General features: G+C 45.7%; 1 protein-coding gene across 5 annotated transcripts in view; it reads right to left on the reverse strand.

The window, feature by feature from the left end:
- LOC142378179 (mechanosensitive cation channel TMEM63B-like) overlaps nucleotides 1–18,445 on the reverse strand; it is a 221,053-nt gene that overhangs the window by 12,757 nt on the left and 189,851 nt on the right. For all 5 annotated transcript variants that reach the window (XM_075462425.1, XM_075462426.1, XM_075462424.1 and 2 more), the window contains 14 exons: nucleotides 16,029–16,119; nucleotides 12,450–12,487; nucleotides 12,227–12,369; nucleotides 10,899–10,950; nucleotides 9,419–9,527; nucleotides 9,245–9,315; nucleotides 9,082–9,162; nucleotides 8,312–8,435; nucleotides 8,094–8,227; nucleotides 7,180–7,317; nucleotides 6,954–7,107; nucleotides 6,764–6,870; nucleotides 4,939–5,025; nucleotides 4,795–4,860 (listed from right to left, as the gene is read on the reverse strand). In XM_075462425.1, the coding sequence (XP_075318540.1) occupies nucleotides 4,795–4,860; nucleotides 4,939–5,025; nucleotides 6,764–6,870; nucleotides 6,954–7,107; nucleotides 7,180–7,317; nucleotides 8,094–8,227; nucleotides 8,312–8,435; nucleotides 9,082–9,162; nucleotides 9,245–9,315; nucleotides 9,419–9,527; nucleotides 10,899–10,950; nucleotides 12,227–12,369; nucleotides 12,450–12,487; nucleotides 16,029–16,119 (1,395 nt within the window). The remainder of the gene's footprint in view (nucleotides 1–4,794; nucleotides 4,861–4,938; nucleotides 5,026–6,763; nucleotides 6,871–6,953; nucleotides 7,108–7,179; nucleotides 7,318–8,093; nucleotides 8,228–8,311; nucleotides 8,436–9,081; nucleotides 9,163–9,244; nucleotides 9,316–9,418; nucleotides 9,528–10,898; nucleotides 10,951–12,226; nucleotides 12,370–12,449; nucleotides 12,488–16,028; nucleotides 16,120–18,445) is intronic.

Below are 18,445 nucleotides of genomic sequence, written 5' to 3' on the forward strand. Positions count from 1 at the left end.
TGGATGGATGAATGATAGATGGATGGATGGATGAATGATGGATGGATGAATGATGGAAGGATGGATGGATGGATGAATGATGGAAGGATGGATGGATCTATGGATGGATGGATGAATGATGGAAGGATGGATGGATCTATGGATGGATGGATGAATGATGGAAGGATGGATGGATCTATGGATGGATGGATGAATGATGGATGGATGGATGGATGGATCTATGGATGGATGGATGAATGATGGATGGATGGATGAATGATGGAAGGATGGATGGATGAATGATGGATGGATGAATGATGGAAGGATGGATGAATGATGGAAGGATGGATGAATGATGGAAGGATGGATGGATCTATGGATGGATGGATGAATGATGGAAGGATGGATGGATCTATGGATGGATGGATGAATGATGGATGGATGGATGGATCTATGGATGGATGGATGAATGATGGATGGATGGATGAATGATGGATGGATGGATGAATGATGGATGAATGATGGAAGGATGGATGGATCTATGGATGATGGATGAATGATGGATGGATGGATCTATGGATGGATGGATGGATGGATGGATGGATGAATGATGGATGGACGGATGGATGGATGGATGGATGAATGGATGGATGAATGATGGATGGATGGATGGATGGATGAATGAAGGATGGATGGATGGATGAATGATGGAAGGATGGATGGATCTATGGATGGATGGATGGATGGATGGATGGATGGAAGGATGGATGGATAAATGGATGGATGGATGAATGATGGAAGGATGGATGGATGGATGAATGATGGATGGATGGATGAATGATGGAAGGATGGATGAATGATGGAAGGATGGATGGATCTATGGATGGATGGATGAATGATGGATGGATGGATGGATCTATGGATGGATGGATGAATGATGGATGGATGGATGGATGGATGGATGGATCTATGGATGGATGGATGAATGATGGATGGATGGATGGATGATGGATGGATGGATGGATGGATGAATGATGGATGGATGGATGGATGAATGATGGAAGGATGGATGAATGATGGAAGGATGGATGGATCTATGGATGGATGGATGAATGATGGATGGATGGATGGATCTATGGATGGATGGATGAATGATGGATGGATGGATGGATGGATGGATGGATCTATGGATGGATGGATGAATGATGGATGGATGGATGGATGATGGATGGATGGATGGATGGATGAATGATGGATGGATGGATGGATGAATGATGGAAGGATGGATGAATGATGGAAGGATGGATGGATCTATGGATGGATGGATGAATGATGGATGGATGGATGGATGGATGGATCTATGGATGGATGGATGAATGATGGATGGATGGATGAATGATGGAAGGATGGATGGATGGATGGATCTATGGATGGATGGATGAATGATGGAAGGATGGATGAATGATGGAAGGATGGATGGATCTATGGATGGATGGATGAATGACTGATGGATGGATGGATGGATGGATGGATGGATGGATGGATGGATGGATGGATGGATGGAAGGATGGATGAATGACGGAAGGATGGATGGATCTATGGATGGATGGATGGATGGATGAATGATGGAAGGATGGATGGATCTATGGATGGATGGATGAATGATGGATGGATGGATGGATGGATGGATGGATGATGGAAGGATGGATGAATGACGGAAGGATGGATGGATCTATGGATGGATGGATGGATGGATGAATGACGGAAGGATGGATGGATCTATGGATGGATGGATGGATGGATGGATGGATGGATGAATGATGGAAGGATGGATGAATGACGGAAGGATGGATGGATCTATGGATGGATGGATGAATGACTGATGGATGGATGGATGGATGGATGGATGGAAGGATGGATGGATAAATGGATGGATGGATGAATGATGGAAGGATGGATGAATGACGGAAGGATGGATGGATCTATGGATGGATGGATGGATGGATGGATGAATGATGGATGGATGGATGGATGAATGATAGATGGATGGATGGATGAATGATGGATGGATGAATGATGGAAGGATGGATGGATGGATGAATGATGGAAGGATGGATGGATCTATGGATGGATGGATGAATGATGGAAGGATGGATGGATCTATGGATGGATGGATGAATGATGGAAGGATGGATGGATCTATGGATGGATGGATGAATGATGGATGGATGGATGGATGGATCTATGGATGGATGGATGAATGATGGATGGATGGATGAATGATGGAAGGATGGATGGATGAATGATGGATGGATGAATGATGGAAGGATGGATGAATGATGGAAGGATGGATGAATGATGGAAGGATGGATGGATCTATGGATGGATGGATGAATGATGGAAGGATGGATGGATCTATGGATGGATGGATGAATGATGGATGGATGGATGGATCTATGGATGGATGGATGAATGATGGATGGATGGATGAATGATGGATGGATGGATGAATGATGGATGAATGATGGAAGGATGGATGGATCTATGGATGATGGATGAATGATGGATGGATGGATCTATGGATGGATGGATGGATGGATGGATGGATGAATGATGGATGGACGGATGGATGGATGGATGGATGAATGGATGGATGAATGATGGATGGATGGATGGATGGATGGATGGATGGATGAATGAAGGATGGATGGATGGATGAATGATGGAAGGATGGATGGATCTATGGATGGATGGATGGATGGATGGATGAATGATGGAAGGATGGATGGATGGATGGATGGATGGATGGATGGATGGATGGATGGATGGATGGATGAATGATGTTAGGATGGATGGATCTATGGATGGATGGATGGATGGAAGGATGGATGGATGGATGGATGGATGGATGGATGGATGGATGGATGGATGAATGATGGAAGGATGGATGGATCTATGGATGGATGGATGGATGGATGGATGAATCTATGGATGGATGGACGAAGGATGGATGGAAGGATGGATGGAAGGATGGATGGATGGATCTATGGATGGATGGATGATGGATGGATGGATGGATGGATCTATGGATGGATCTATGGATGGATGGATGGATGGATGGATGGATGGATGGATCTATGGATGGATCTATGGATGGATGGATGGATGGATCTATGGATGGATCTATGGATGGATGATGGATGGATCTATGGATGGATGGATGGATGGATGGATGGATGGATCTATGGATGGATGGATGGATGGATGGATGGATGGATGGATCTATGGATGGATCTATGGATGGATGATGGATGGATCTATGGATGGATGGATGGATGGATGGATGGATGGATTTATGGATGGATGGATGGATGGATGGATCTATGGATGGATCTATGGATGGATGGATGGATGGATGGATGGATGGATCTATGGATGGATGGATGGATGGATGGATGGATCTATGGATGGATGGATGGATGGATGGATCTATGGATGGATCTATGGATGGATGGATGGATGGATGGATCTATGGATGGATGGATGGATGGATGGATCTATGGATGGATCTATGGATGGATGGATGATGGATGGATGGATGGATGGATCTATGGATGGATCTATGGATGGATGGATGGATGGATGGATGGATGGATGGATCTATGGATGGATCTATGGATGGATGGATGGATGGATCTATGGATGGATCTATGGATGGATGATGGATGGATCTATGGATGGATGGATGGATGGATGGATGGATGGATTTATGGATGGATGGATGGATGGATGGATCTATGGATGGATCTATGGATGGATGGATGGATGGATGGATGGATGGATCTATGGATGGATGGATGGATGGATGGATGGATCTATGGATGGATCTATGGATGGATGGATGGATGGATGGATGGATGGATGGATGGATGGATGGACGAAGGATGGATGGAAGGATGGATCTATGGATGGATGGATGGATGGATGGATGGATGGATGGATGGATGGATCTATGGATGGATGGACGAAAGATGGATGGAAGGATGGATGGATGGATCTATGGATGAATGGATGATGGATGGATGGATGGATCTATGGATGGATGGATGGATGGACGAAGGATGGATGGATGGATGGATCTATGGATGGATGGATGGATGGACGAAGGATGGATGGAAGGATGGATCTATGGATGGATGGACGAAGGATGGATGGATGGATGGATCTATGGATGGATGGATGGATGGACGAAGGATGGATGGATGGATGGATCTATGGATGGATGATGGATGGCTGGATGGATGGATCTATGGATGGATGGATGGATGGACGAAGGATGGATGGAAGGATGGATGGATGGATCTATGGATGGATGGATGGAAGGATGGATGGATCTATGGATGGATGGATGAATGATGGATGGATGAATGATGGATGGAAGGATGGATCTATGGATGGATGGATGAAGGATGGATGGATCTATGGATGGATGGATCTATGGATGGATGGATGGAAGGATGGATGGATCTATGGATGGATGGATCTATGGATGGATGGATGAATGATGGATGGATGAATGATGGAAGGATGGATGGATCTATGGATGGATCTATGGATGAATGATGGATGGATGGATGGATGGATGAATGATGGAAGGATGGATGGATCTATGGAAGGATCTATCCATGGGTTTATGGACCCAGGACGAGATGGAGGTCCTGGGACGACCAACGGGAAATCACACGATTCAACATGTTTGAATCTCAACGTTCTGAAATCTAACGTTAGAAAAAGTGAAGAAGGAAAAGTACGTACTCAAAGCGGACGGTAACGTCGGCCAGGAACTTCTTGTCGAACAGCCAGCGGAAGAACACGTCCAGGCTGGAAAGGCAGACAGAGAGCGGTTAGCGGGGTCAGAGGTCGGTCACTGCGGCGCTCCGACAGGACGCGGCGTCCTACCTGCTGAGTCCCAGAGACGGCAGCAGCAGGACCATGAAGATCAGGAAGGTGTAGCACTTGTGCATCGTCGTCCTGTTCTCTCCAGACCTGAAGACAGCAAAAACCCGTAAACATCTGTGCGTTTCAGTCGGTCCGACAGAACTGAGGGATGCCGAGGCGGCGGCGGTAACAGTTTCCATATGACTCTTGTCTTTGTGCTAAGTTAGGCTAACAGTTTCCATACGACTCTTGTCTTTGTGCTAAGTTAGGCTAATAGTTTCCATACGACTCTTGTCTTTGTGCTAAGTTAGGCTAACAGTTTCCATCCGACTCCTGTCTTTGTGCTAAGTTAGGCTAACAGTTTCCATCAGACTCCTGTCTTTGTGCTAAGTTAGGCTAACAGTTTCCATCTGACTCCAGTCTTTATGCTAAGTCAGGCTAACTGTTTCCGTCTGACTCCAGTCTTTATGCTAAGTTAGGCTAACAGTTTCCATACGACTCTTGTCTTTGTGCTAAGTTAGGCTAACAGTTTCCATCCGACTCCAGTCTTTATGCTAAGTTAGGCTAACAGTTTCCATCAGACTCCTGTCTTTATGCTAAGTTAGGCTAACAGTTTCCATCCGACTCCTGTCTTTGTGCTAAGTTAGGCTAACAGTTTCCATCAGACTCCTGTCTTTGTGCTAAGTTAGGCTAACAGTTTCCATACGACTCTTGTCTTTGTGCTAAGTTAGGCTAACAGTTTCCATCCGACTCCAGTCTTTATGCTAAGTTAGGCTAACAGTTTCCATCCGACTCCAGTCTTTGTGCTAAGTTAGGCTAACAGTTTCCATCCGACTCCTGTCTTTGTGCTAAGTTAGGCTAACAGTTTCCATCAGACTCCTGTCTTTGTGCTAAGTTAGGCTAACAGTTTCCATCTGACTCCAGTCTTTATGCTAAGTTAGGCTAACTGTTTCCGTCTGACTCCAGTCTTTATGCTAAGTTAGGCTAACAGTTTCCATATGACTCCTGTCTTTGTGCTAAGTTAGGCTAACAGTTTCCATATGACTCCAGTCTTTATGCTAAGTTAGGCTAACAGTTTCCATATGACTCCTGTCTTTGTGCTAAGTTAGGCTAACAGTTTCCATCCAACTCCTGTCTTTGTGCTAAGTTAGGCTAACAGTTTCCATCCAACTCCTGTCTTTGTGCTAAGTTAGGCTAACTGTTTCCGTCTGACTCCAGTCTTTATGCTAAGTTAGGCTAACAGTTTCCATATGACTCTTGTCTTTGTGCTAAGTTAGGCTAACAGTTTCCATATGACTCTTGTCTTTGTGCTAAGTTAGGATAACAGTTTCTATCAGACTCCTGTCTTTGTGCTAAGTTAGGCTAACAGTTTCCATCTGACTCCAGTCTTTATGCTAAGTTAGGCTAACAGTTTCCATCTGACTCCAGTCTTTATGCTAAGTTAGGCTAACAGTTTCCATCTGACTCTTGTCTTTGTGCTAAGTTAGGCTAACAGTTTCCATATGACTCTTGTCTTTGTGCTAAGTTAGGCTAACAGTTTCCATATGACTTGTCTTTGTGCTAAGTTAGGCTAACAGTTTCTATCAGACTCCTGTCTTTGTGCTAAGTTAGGCTAACAGTTTCCATATGACTCCAGTCTTTATGCTAAGTTAGGCTAACAGTTTCCATCTGACTCCAGTCTTTATGCTAAGTTAGGCTAACAGTTTCCATCTGACTCCTGTCTTTATGCTAAGTTAGGCTAACAGTTTCCATACGACTCTTGTCTTTGTGCTAAGTTAGGCTAAACATCTGTGTGTTTGAGTCGGTCTGACAGAACTGAGGGACGCCGAGGCGGCGGCGGCGGTACCTGGTCCAGTGCGCCTCGAAGAAGGCGGAGTAGTAGACGATGGTGGGCAGCAGAGCAGAGAAAGCCCAGAGCAGCAGAGTGGGGAAGAACTGGGTGACAATGGGGTTCTGTTCCAAAGACACAAACAGAGTCAGAGCAGAAGGATCGGGGGGCGCTCGGACGCATCGGAGGGCCGACGGGCGCCGCTTACGTTGAGGTACTCCACGGGCTTGGTGACGTTGAACTTGTCCATGGTGGAGATGATGATGGCGGGCGTGGTGAGGAAGAAGAGCAGGATGAAGAGGATGCAGTTGATGATGAAGCAGCGGATCCACCAGGAGATCCCGCCCAGCGACAGGTGCTCCCTGCGGGAAAGAGAACAGCGTCAGCCGATCCCAGTGGGGGGTGGCGGCGGGGAGGGGGGAGTGTGCACGTACCAGCGCACGTTCTGCGGGTCGGGCGCGTACGAGACGCTCCAGTTGTGAACATGAAGGACCTCGCTGAACTGAGAGGAACGTGGCTCCTGGTGGCAACGGCAGCCCTGCACCTGACAGGCGTTAAAGTCCTTCAGGATGCTGTGGGGAAGGGGGCGGAGTCAGGAGAAGGGGGCGGGGTCAAAGGTGAGGAGGCGGAGTCACACAGAGGGGCGGGGTCAGAGGTGAGGGGGCGGGGACACAGGTGAGGAGGCGGAGTCACACAGAGGGGCGGGGTCAGAGGTGAGGGGGCGGGGACACAGGTGAGGAGGCGGAGTCACACAGAGGGGCGGGGTCAGAGGTGAGGGGGCGGGGACACAGGTGAGGAGGCGGAGTCACACAGAAGGGCGGGGTCAGGAGGAGGGGGCGAGGTCAAAGGTGAGGAGGCGGAGTCACACAGAGGGGCGGGGTCACACAGAGGGGGCGGAGTCACACAGAGGGGGTGGGGTCAAAGGTGAGGAGGCAGTCATACAGAGGGGGCGGAGTCAAACAATGGGGGTGTGGTCACAGATGAGGAGGCAGAGTCAAGGTGTAAAAAGTTAAAAACGTTTCATTAAATAAAGCATCAGTGACGTGAAAAACAAACTAATTTACTGATTTAATCAGAATGATTTTAAAGGCAGATTACGTAAAGTAAAGCGTCGACAGACCCAGAAACAGGAGGAAAAACCAGCTGGTGGAACTTCTGCAGCTTTTAAAGCAGCTCGCACATTTAACCGTTTAGATCTGAGGATAATCTTTGTCAGAATGCTATCAGAGAACAGTGAACAGAGCGTCCTGTTAGCTAACGTTAGCGATGAACAGCTGCTCCTGTTTCCACTCTTTAGTTTCTTCTGCCAACCAACAGGAGGAGCCTGAATCAGAGAGGCGGAGCTTACATGGCGGTCATGGCTTCGTTCTGGAAGGTGACGAAGGCCATGCCCAGCGGCTTGGTGTGGACCTTCTCCTTCTCCTTCCTGTACTCCTCCTTCAGCTTGGCCTCCCTCTTGGTGTAGTAGCTGACCGCCTCCTCCTGTGGGGGGGGAAGCAAAGCCAAAGTCTGAGTTTTTATGTGCGGTGTGACGGGAATGTGACGTGAGAACAAGGCGAGCGCCACCTCCTCGCAGCCGGTGATGGCGCAGCAGCACAGGTGTCCGCAGGGCTTGGGGTTGATCATGGTGGGAACGTGCTCCTTCGCCATGAGGTCGGTGAAGAATTTCTTACTGCGCTCCGTCTTCTTCCTGCCAACATTCAGACGGGAACGTTCAGACAACCGGTTCAACCAGAACCAGGAAAGCTCCTGGAGTTAGGGTTAGGGTTGGGTTAGAGGGTAAGGGTTAGGGTTGGGTTAGAGGGTAAGGGTTAGGGTTGGGTTAGAGGGTAAGGGTTAGGGTTAGGGTAAGGGTAAGGGTTAGGGTAAGAGTTAGAGGGTAAGGGTAGGGATAGGGTTGGGGTTGGGTTAGAGGGTTAGGGTAAGGGTTGGGTTAGAGGGTAAGGGTAGGGATAGGGTTGGGGTTGGGTTAGAGGGTTAGGGTAAGGGTTGGGTTAGAGGGTAAGGGTAGGGATAGGGTTGGGGTTGGGTTAGAGGGTTAGGGTAAGGGTTGGGTTAGAGGGTAAGGGTAGGGATAGGGTTGGGGTTAGGGTTGGGTTAGAGGGTTAGGGTAAGGGTTGGGTTAGAGGGTAAGGGTAGGGATAGGGTTGGGGTTAGGGTTGGGTTAGAGGGTTAGGGTAAGGGTTGGGTTAGAGGGTAAGGGTAGGGATAGGGTTGGGGTTAGGGTTGGGTTAGAGGGTTAGGGTAAGGGTTACTGTTCTCCAGGAACAGTTTCTGGAGGGTTAGGGTTAAAGGGTAAGATGCATATCCCAGCATGCAGTGGGGCGCTGCCTCACCTCTCAGCATTCAGAGCCATCAGTTTAGCCACGTTGTAGCAGATCCGGGCCTCCAGAACCGTGCAGTTCTCATACGCCTGCCTGCAGAACGACAGAGGAGCAGCGGTGTGAAAGCAGTCCAGACTTAAAGCGTCTCAGCTCTGATCAGCTAACAGGAACTCACTCAAAGTGCTGCTTGATCTGACTTTCCTCAGCATACTTTGAGATGCCGTTAATGAATAAAGTGCGTTTCACCTGTAAGACACAAAACGGGTAACTCATCATCAAAAGCACAGCATCTCCTCAGAGTTTGACCAGTTTCCCAACTAAAAACTGGACTATGGACTGGTTTTCCTACCAGGTCGTCCTCCTTGTAGTGCATCTTGGACGTGTGTCTCCTCATGCTGTAGACGGTCAGCAGCAGATACATGAAGGCAAATGTAGTGTGGAGCCACAACAGATTGGTCCTAAAAGGACAAAAATGCATTGTTTAAATCAAATCTGATAACACTAACGGTTCACATCAAAGCTGAGACTCAAACCAACAGGTGCTGCTTCTTATCAATTTAGGCTAACAGTTTCCATCCAACTCCAGTCTTTATGCTAAGTTAGGCTAACAGTTTCTATCCGACTCCTGTCTTTATGCTAAGTTAGGCTAACAGTTTCTATCCGACTCCAGTCTTTATGCTAAGTTAGGCTAACAGTTTCTATCCGACTCTTTTCTTTATGCTAAGTTAGGCTAACAGCTTCTATCCAACTCTTTTCTTTATGCTAAGTTAGGCTAACAGTTTCCATCCGACTCGTCTTTATGCTAAGTTAGGCTAACAGTTTCTATCCGACTCCTGTCTTTATGCTAAGTTAGGCTAACAGTTTCTATCCGACTCCAGTCTTTATGCTAAGTTAGGCTAACAGTTTCTATCCGACTCCAGTCTTTATGCTAAGTTAGGCTAACAGTTTCTATCCGACTCTTTTCTTTATGCTAAGTTAGGCTAACAGCTTCTATCCAACTCTTTTCTTTATGCTAAGTTAGGCTAACAGTTTCCATCCGACTCTTGTCTTTATGCTAAGTTAGGCTAACAGTTTCTATCCGAATCCTGTCTTTATGCTAAGTTAGGCTAACAGTTTCTATCCGACTCCAGTCTTTATGCTAAGTTAGGCTAACAGTTTCTATCCGACTCCAGTCTTTATGCTAAGTTAGGCTAACAGTTTCTATCCGACTCTTTTCTTTATGCTAAGTTAGGCTAACAGCTTCTATCCAACTCTTTTCTTTATGCTAAGTTAGGCTAACAGTTTCCATCCGACTCTTGTCTTTGTGCTAAGTTAGGCTAACAGCTTCTATCCAACTCTTTTCTTTATGCTAAGTTAGGCTAACAGTTTCCATCCGACTCTTGTCTTTGTGCTAAGTTAAGATAAAAGTTTCCATCCAACTCCAGACTTTGTGCTAAGTTAGGCTAACAGTTTCCATGTGACTCCTGTCTTTATGCTAAGTTAGGCTAAAAGTTTCCATGTGACTCCAGACTTTATGCTAAGTTAGGCTAACAGTTTCCATCCGACTCCTGTCTTTATGCTAAGTTAGGCTAACAGTTTCCATCCGACTCCAGACTTTGTGCTAAGTTAGGCTAACAGTTTCCATGTGACTCCTGTCTTTATGCTAAGTTAGGCTAAAAGTTTCCATGTGACTCCAGACTTTATGCTAAGTTAGGCTAACAGTTTCCATCCGACTCCAGTCTTTATGCTAAGTTAGGCTAACAGTTTCCAACCTTATCCCTGTGCTGGAGTTTTCTGTTAAGGATGACAGATTCAGATTCAGCTGCTTTTACGACTCCTTATCGACTCACTCTGACTTCAGGTTGGCTATCGTGGTACGTCCAAAGCTGTAGGCATTGTTTTCTGGAAGAAATGAGAAGTGTTGTTGTCAGAAGACAAATAAATTCAAACTAAGTCTCCAAACCAAACCTTATTAACTAAAGTCACAATGGTCTCTTAACCGATTCATCTCCAGTGTCAAGACTCACCTCAATCTGACTTATTGTTAAAGAAAGTTACATCATTGATAACCGGATGCTAACCAGTCCAACAATCAGTTGCTACAACATTGATAACAGACGGCTGCACAGCGGTTGTTTTAGTTCTCTTTGCACCTCCGACTCTCAACAGTCTGTTGGTGTCTCTGTAGTTGAGAGTTCAACATGTTGCTCAGTGATGACCGGGATTTGAACCACTAACAGTGTGATTTAGTGGCTGATGAATAAACAGAAGATTAATACAGATAAACAGCCACTATGAGACATGAATGCATTAAACTGGATTTAATATTCACCAGGTTTCAGAGCCAACAGCTCGGCTCACAACTCTAGCTCTTTTTAGAGTCTCAGTGACACGTTGAGGAGGATGTTCTGTTCTGCTGATGGTGGACCGTCACATTCTGGGCTGAGATGCTGGGTGGGTGTATCAGGGTCTGCTTTGTAGTGGTTCCCCTCACATCTATCTGCCTCTAAGTACAGCTCCTCTTCCACCTCTCTATCTACGGTGTCCCACAGGGTTCAGTTCTGGGGCCTTTACTGCTCCCGTTACATCTGCTCCCTCTTTAAGGACGAATCCTCCCACTATGCAGATGACACTCAACTGTATTTCTCTTTAAGACGTTTCTCAGCTGCTCAGACTCTGTTAAAAGTTGGATGTCTGACAGCTTTCTCCACCTTAATGCATGTCATGTGATCGGGTCCCTGAGGTCATGTGATCAGGTCCCTGGGGTCATGTGATCAGGTCCCTAAGGTCATGTGATCTCTGTTAAAAACTCTTTTAAAGCTTTTAAACTTTGGTTTTTATGTTCCAGCTCTTTGTGATGTTTCTCCTGAAAGCTGCTGGACTGACATCATTGGACTTGCTGACTCAGGACTCTACTGACCACAGTGACAACACTCAGCACTGTTTCTACAGAACTGGTCTAACTGGGCTGAGCTCCTGCTAAAACCATCTACCATCAGACAGGTCTACAGCTAGAGCTCCGCCGCCACCTTTACCTTCTTTGGAAGGAGGTCCCGAGGCTCCCTGCCGCAGGAAAGCATCTTTACTGATAATTCTGACTGAATCAGACACAAAGCGAGACACTGTGAAACGACTCCTGCAGAGCAGAATCTGCCCGGTCTGCGGCTCAGCTGCTTACCCAGCAGGTCTCCGGAGAAGTTGACGGGCAGGACGATGCCCACCGAGAGGACGCCGACCACGACCAGCAGGCCGATGATGTGGCGCTGGAAGGACAGGTAGTGCACGGCGTCCTCGCCACATTTCTCCCGGATCTCCTCGTCCCTGCAGGAACGAAGACGCGTCACATGAGATCCGTGTCAGAGCAGCTGGACAGATGTTTGATTTGTTGGGTCGATACTCACTTTATCCTGAAAATGGCGGTCAGCCACGAGCAGAAGCCCTGAAACACAGAGAAGAAGAGCAGCAGGGTAAATACAGCGTGGTTAAAGGGATTCGCCTGTTCTGACATGAAGCTGTATGACATCCCATATCAGCAACATAATTTACTGCTCGGTCTGCACGGTCTACACAGCATTAAGTTAGGCTAACAGTTTCTATCCAACTCCTTTCTTTATGCTAAGTTAGGCTAACAGTTTCTATCCAACTCTTTTCTTTGTGCTAAGTTAGGCAAACAGTTTCTATCCGACTCTTTTCTTTATGCTAAGTTAGGCTAACAGTTTCTATCCGACTCCTTTCTTTATGCTAAGTTAGGCTAACAGTTTCTATCCAACTCTTTTCTTTATGCTAAGTTAGGCTAACAGTTTCCATCCAACTCTTTTCTTTATGCTAAGTTAGGCTAACAGTTTCTATCCAACTCCTTTCTTTATGCTAAGTTAGGCTAACAGTTTCCATCCAACTCTTTTCTTTATGCTAAGTTAGGCTAACAGTTTCTATCCAACTCCTTTCTTTATGCTAAGTTAGGCTAACAGTTTCCATCCAACTCTTTTCTTTATGCTAAGTTAGGCTAACAGTTTCCATCCAACTCTTTTCTTTATGCTAAGTTAGGCTAACAGTTTCTATCCAACTCCTTTCTTTATGCTAAGTTAGGCAAACAGTTTCCATCCAACTCTTTTCTTTGTGCTAAGTTAGGCAAACAGTTTCTATCCGACTCTTTTCTTTATGCTAAGTTAGGCTAACAGTTTCCATCCAACTCTTTTCTTTGTGCTAAGTTAGGCTAACAGTTTCTCTCCGACTCCTTTCTTTATGCTAAGTTAGGCTAACAGTTTCTATCCAACTCCTTTCTTTATGCTAAGTTAGGCAAACAGTTTCCATCCAACTCTTTTCTTTGTGCTAAGTTAGGCAAACAGTTTCTATCCGACTCCTTTCTTTATGCTAAGTTAGGCTAACAGTTTCCATCCAACTCTTTTCTTTGTGCTAAGTTAGGCTAACAGTTTCTATCCAACTCCTTTCTTTATGCTAAGTTAGGCAAACAGTTTCCATCCAACTCTTTCTTTGTGCTAAGTTAGGCTAACAGTTTCTATCCGACTCCTTTCTTTATGCTAAGTTAGGCAAACAGTTTCCATCCAACTCTTTCTTTGTGCTAAGTTAGGCTAACAGTTTCTATCCAACTCTTTTCTTTGTGCTAAGTTAGGCAAACAGTTTCCATCCAACTCTTTCTTTGTGCTAAGTTAGGCTAACAGTTTCTATCCAACTCTTTTCTTTGTGCTAAGTTAGGCAAACAGTTTCCATCCAACTCTTTCTTTGTGCTAAGTTAGGCTAACAGTTTCTATCCGACTCCTTTCTTTATGCTAAGTTAGGCAAACAGTTTCCATCCAACTCTTTTCTTTGTGCTAAGTTAGGCTAACAGTTTCTATCCGACTCTTTTCTTTATGCTAAGTTAGGCTAACAGTTTCCATCCAACTCTTTTCTTTGTGCTAAGTTAGGCTAACAGTTTCTATCCAACTCTTTTCTTTGTGCTAAGTTAGGCAAACAGTTTCCATCCAACTCTTTTCTTTGTGCTAAGTTAGGCTAACAGTTTCTATCCGACTCTTTTCTTTGTGCTAAGTTAGGCTAACAGTTTCCATTCAACTCTTTTCTTTGTGCTAAGTTAGGCAAACAGTTTCCATCCGACTCCTGTCTTATTGCTAAGTTAGGGTGTTTGCTGCTCAGAAGCAGGGGACTGCTCGGTCTGCACGGTTTACACAGCAGGCAGTGATATGAAGGGAGAGAAAATAGGGCCAAGATATTGTAAGAGGTCTGACTTTTTCCTGGAGAACGATTTTGTGACGCAAATGTATTACTCTGTTGAACGCATATTGTTCTGAGAAGCAAAACGCTTTATTTTTTAAACCCCAGCCAACTAGCCGGACTACCTTCATCAACACCAAAACGAGGCTGGAACTCTGCTCACAGGACGCAGCAGGGGGTAAGAAGATGTTCAGAAATGATGTTGCTGATATGGGATGTCATACAGCTTCATGTCAGAAGAGGTGAACTATCCCTTTAGTGTAGCGCAGGTTTTGGATCAGGGTTCTCCTCCATCTTTGTTGGTGACTGACTGCAGAGGGCAGGGATGGGGGGGCCTTAACACGATGGTGGTGGAGGATTTAAGGCCTGTAGACACGTCAGTGAGGTGTTAATGAGAGCAGAGCTCTAACTCAATCCTCTCTGAGCACGACTTCCTTTGATGTAACATTATCTGACCGAGGTCAGCTGACAGGACGGAGCCCCGGCCGGCCCTCAGCTCGACCTGGAAGCCTCTCGGTGCTACTCTGGATTATGGTGGACAGATTAGCAGCTCTGATCCCCCTGATCCGACACCACGCCGTCACACCTTGCAGGTGCAGCTCGGAATAATCTGCAAACACCTGCCAGCATCACCAATCAAGCCGAGGAAATTAAAAGCTGTTGGGAATCCCCGCCTGCAGTTCGTGGTCACGCCATCAGAGGGCGCCAACACGACGTCTGGGGGGGAGACACTTTCTGATCGACAGAAACAGGGAAGAAGTGGAGCTGCTTCATTTCTCTGTTTAAGCTTTAAAGTAAGAACCTTCATGGCTCCAACATCCAGCTTTGCATCAGGGGCACCTTCACACAGATTTACCGAAGAGAAGAGGTAAAGATAAGTAGGAATGGGATTCAAACCCTGGTTCGGGTAGGGGGTAATGAAAGTATAGAGGGTGCCAGAGGTGGAGGCAGGACAAGACACACTAGCAGATTCAGCAGACAAACTCACCTAAACAGTCCTACAGTCACTAATAATGCCAGCAAAAACAAAGCCATACAGGCCAACTCACCTAAAATGGCCGCCTGGTTTCAAAAGGATCACATGGGCCACACCCTCCACCTAAATATCTGGAACTTCTTCTTTGCTTCTTCCAAAAGTCTGTTTACCCTAAGTGCTCCCCCTGCTGGGCCCCCAGCTGCTATTGCTTCTTGTAATCCAAATCCACTGACTGGACTTTACTGCCTCATCTGACACTTCCTTCACTATTTTCCTCACACTCTGTCCACTTACACCCAGCTCCCTCAGCAATGAGACAACAGACTTTGCAACAAATCCTCTACATCCTACTTCCACTGGACATATCCTAACTTTCCATCCTCGCTGCTCTGCTTCTGCCCCCAACTCCACATACCTAAGCTTTTTCCTTTCATATGCTTCTGCTGCTAATTCCTCCCAAGGAACAGTCAGCTCTATGAAATAGACTCTCATTCTACTCCTAGACCACAAGACTATATCAGGCCTTGGATGTAGAATAAATGTAAACCGGTTGAATGACAGATCGGTTTGTGAATGCTCTCGTGGAATCAAAGTTTTTCTCTGCTTTCTGACCGTTTTGGAGGCTTTTCCTGACGAAGTTCCTTCAGACTCTAAACGAACATGTTTCAGACCCGATTGTTCAGGTCTGAGCCCAGAAGTCTGTCGGGTTGGTTGAGTTTCTGATCTGCAGTGAGACTAAAAGAACAAGACGGAGGATAAAGGATGACGGCGTCCTTACGTTGTCTCTCTGGTCGAAGTCGACGGAGCTGGACACCGAGGTGAGGCGTTCGTAGCGGTCGGGCGTCTCCGAGTGCATCGCTGAGGCGACACTGCGGACACAAGACAGGAAGGAGTTAGCCAGTTAGCTTAGCGCCGCCGTGATCTTTGACCTTACAGCTGGTTGGACGCCAGCGTTCCTCTGCAGTCACTGAGCACAGAGGAAGCTAACAGGAAGTAGAGGACACAAACATGCTGCTGCTTCAGGGACACGACAGAGAAACTCAAGGGGAAACAGACTCCTCTGATCCCGATCCCAAACCCCCCAGATGTGTCCAGGTGGCGTTCATAACCAATACACCTGACCCTCAGAAGGGTTCGAAGCTTCAAACCACCAAGAAAGAGCATCAGAGCTGGTGGTCCTGTAACTTTCAGCTCACTTTAAATGTTTTTTACGTTTCTATGCCCCCCAATTAAACATGCAGGCTTCCAGAAGTTAGCCAATCAGGGCACATAATCAGTTAAAAACACCTTCTTCCTGTTCCTGGGAGCATACGTTAGGCTGTCTGAAGTCACCAGCAGATGGTTTATTTCACGACTCGGTAGGGATGGGAATTGAAAACCGGTTCTTGTTGAGAACCAGTTCCCAGTGTTTCAATTCCTTGGAATCGTTTGGCGATTTTGCAAACGATTCCCTTATCGATTCCAGTGGGCGTGAATGATGTCACCACGCAGCGTTGCGTGGCGAGTCCAGTGCAGCCAGCAGTCAACAGTAAACATGGCGCCCAAGCGGTACAAACGCTCGAAAGTTTGGTTACACATCCCTAAAAAAGACGACAACAGGGCAACTTGCAAAGTGAATATTTCACCAAAGGGAGGAAATACTACCAACATGCAATAACTATGAATGAATGTCGCGTCTTCGATCCGCTCCGGACTAACGTTGGTGAATCTGAACCCAGCAACGTTAGCAACGTTAGCATGTCCTCGGCTAACACTGCAGGTAACTAACTAACTAACTAACTAACAAACACTGCCTATCATGTTAGCACCATTTGCCTGATTGTAAAAGCTGCTGTTAGTAACGGTTAAGGTTAAATGAATGCCTTCTCAGGCATTACATTTAGATGAAATCATGAGAGACAGAGCCTGACTGGCTCAGAGCCAGAGGCTGGTGGTACTACCCCCAGTTCACCTCTACCTCCAGCTTCTCCTTTCACCAGAGCAGGAAGAGTTAAATTACCCAGGCCAGGATAGACCAATGTGGACCTCACCGTTGTTGGGTTTGTGAGGTCACGACTCGTGTTACTTCTACACTAAACAAAGTTGATGCTGATCGACCGGTTTGTTGTCCTTTTTCTCCAAATGAGAATCGATAAGGGAACCGACAAAGAACCGAATCGTTGAGCAGAATCAAAAATGGAATTGGAATTAGAGGTGCACCGAATATTCGGCAACCGAAAATATTCGGCCGAAAACGCAAAAAAAAACACATTTAAGCCAAATGAGTGGCTGAATCTGAGGCCGAATAGTGGTGACGCAAAATTATCCACTTCCAGACGGCGGAGTCGACAGAACCAAAGTCATCTGTAAACTCTGCCAATATGCCGCCCATTGATTCAATGCGAGACTCCGGTTCTTTTCACAGATGTTTATTAACGCCACATCAACACCGTAGAACTAAATGTTCAAGTTAACAAGTAAACAAAATAAAATACAACATTAGTTGTTGTAATTATTAAAGAAATAGCACTCTTAGCATTGTCGCTGGTACCAATAAATAATCAAAGTAATACTGGCCACTTTAGCTGCTTCTCAACCAACGGCAGAGTCATTCCCCAGGGGCAATCTTCACGGTCAGAACTAGGATTCTTTAACTTACACTTCTCCTCTGCATCACATTCACACCGTTACAGCAAACACCACCAAGCATGGAGTGATGAAATAAAAATAAACTAGCAGGTAACATCACGCTACAGGTGCTCCTCGGTCTCTGTGTGAAGCTCTCGGAGCTAACCGGCGCTACTTCCTGTTTTACTTGTTTCAACGTAAAAGCATTTATTTCAAAATACATTTTTAAAAAACTCCTGCATTTACAGCCAAGTTGAATTGTCTTCTCACCGTAGTAGTTTCAGTCTAAAATATCACTTAAAGGCAAAACACACAAACTACAAAAAATGCTGCCACTGTTCCTGAAGGAGCAGGCTACCTAGATGCCAAAAAGGACACTCAGATAATTTGTTATATTGCATGTTTTTACATTTTTGTGTTGGAACGCTTTTATAATATGTTGTATTTTTTGTTGTATGAAATGAATGAAAAAAAACCCAGAATGAATTGAAAAAGGGAATTAATGAAACTTATCTCTAGTTATTAGTTATAGTTATTAGTAATAACTTTTGAAGATTTCAAATAAACATTTATTTTCTTTGAAAAACA

Source organism: Odontesthes bonariensis, chromosome 4, assembly GCF_027942865.1.
Source record: "Odontesthes bonariensis isolate fOdoBon6 chromosome 4, fOdoBon6.hap1, whole genome shotgun sequence".
NCBI lineage: Eukaryota > Metazoa > Chordata > Actinopteri > Atheriniformes > Atherinopsidae > Odontesthes > Odontesthes bonariensis.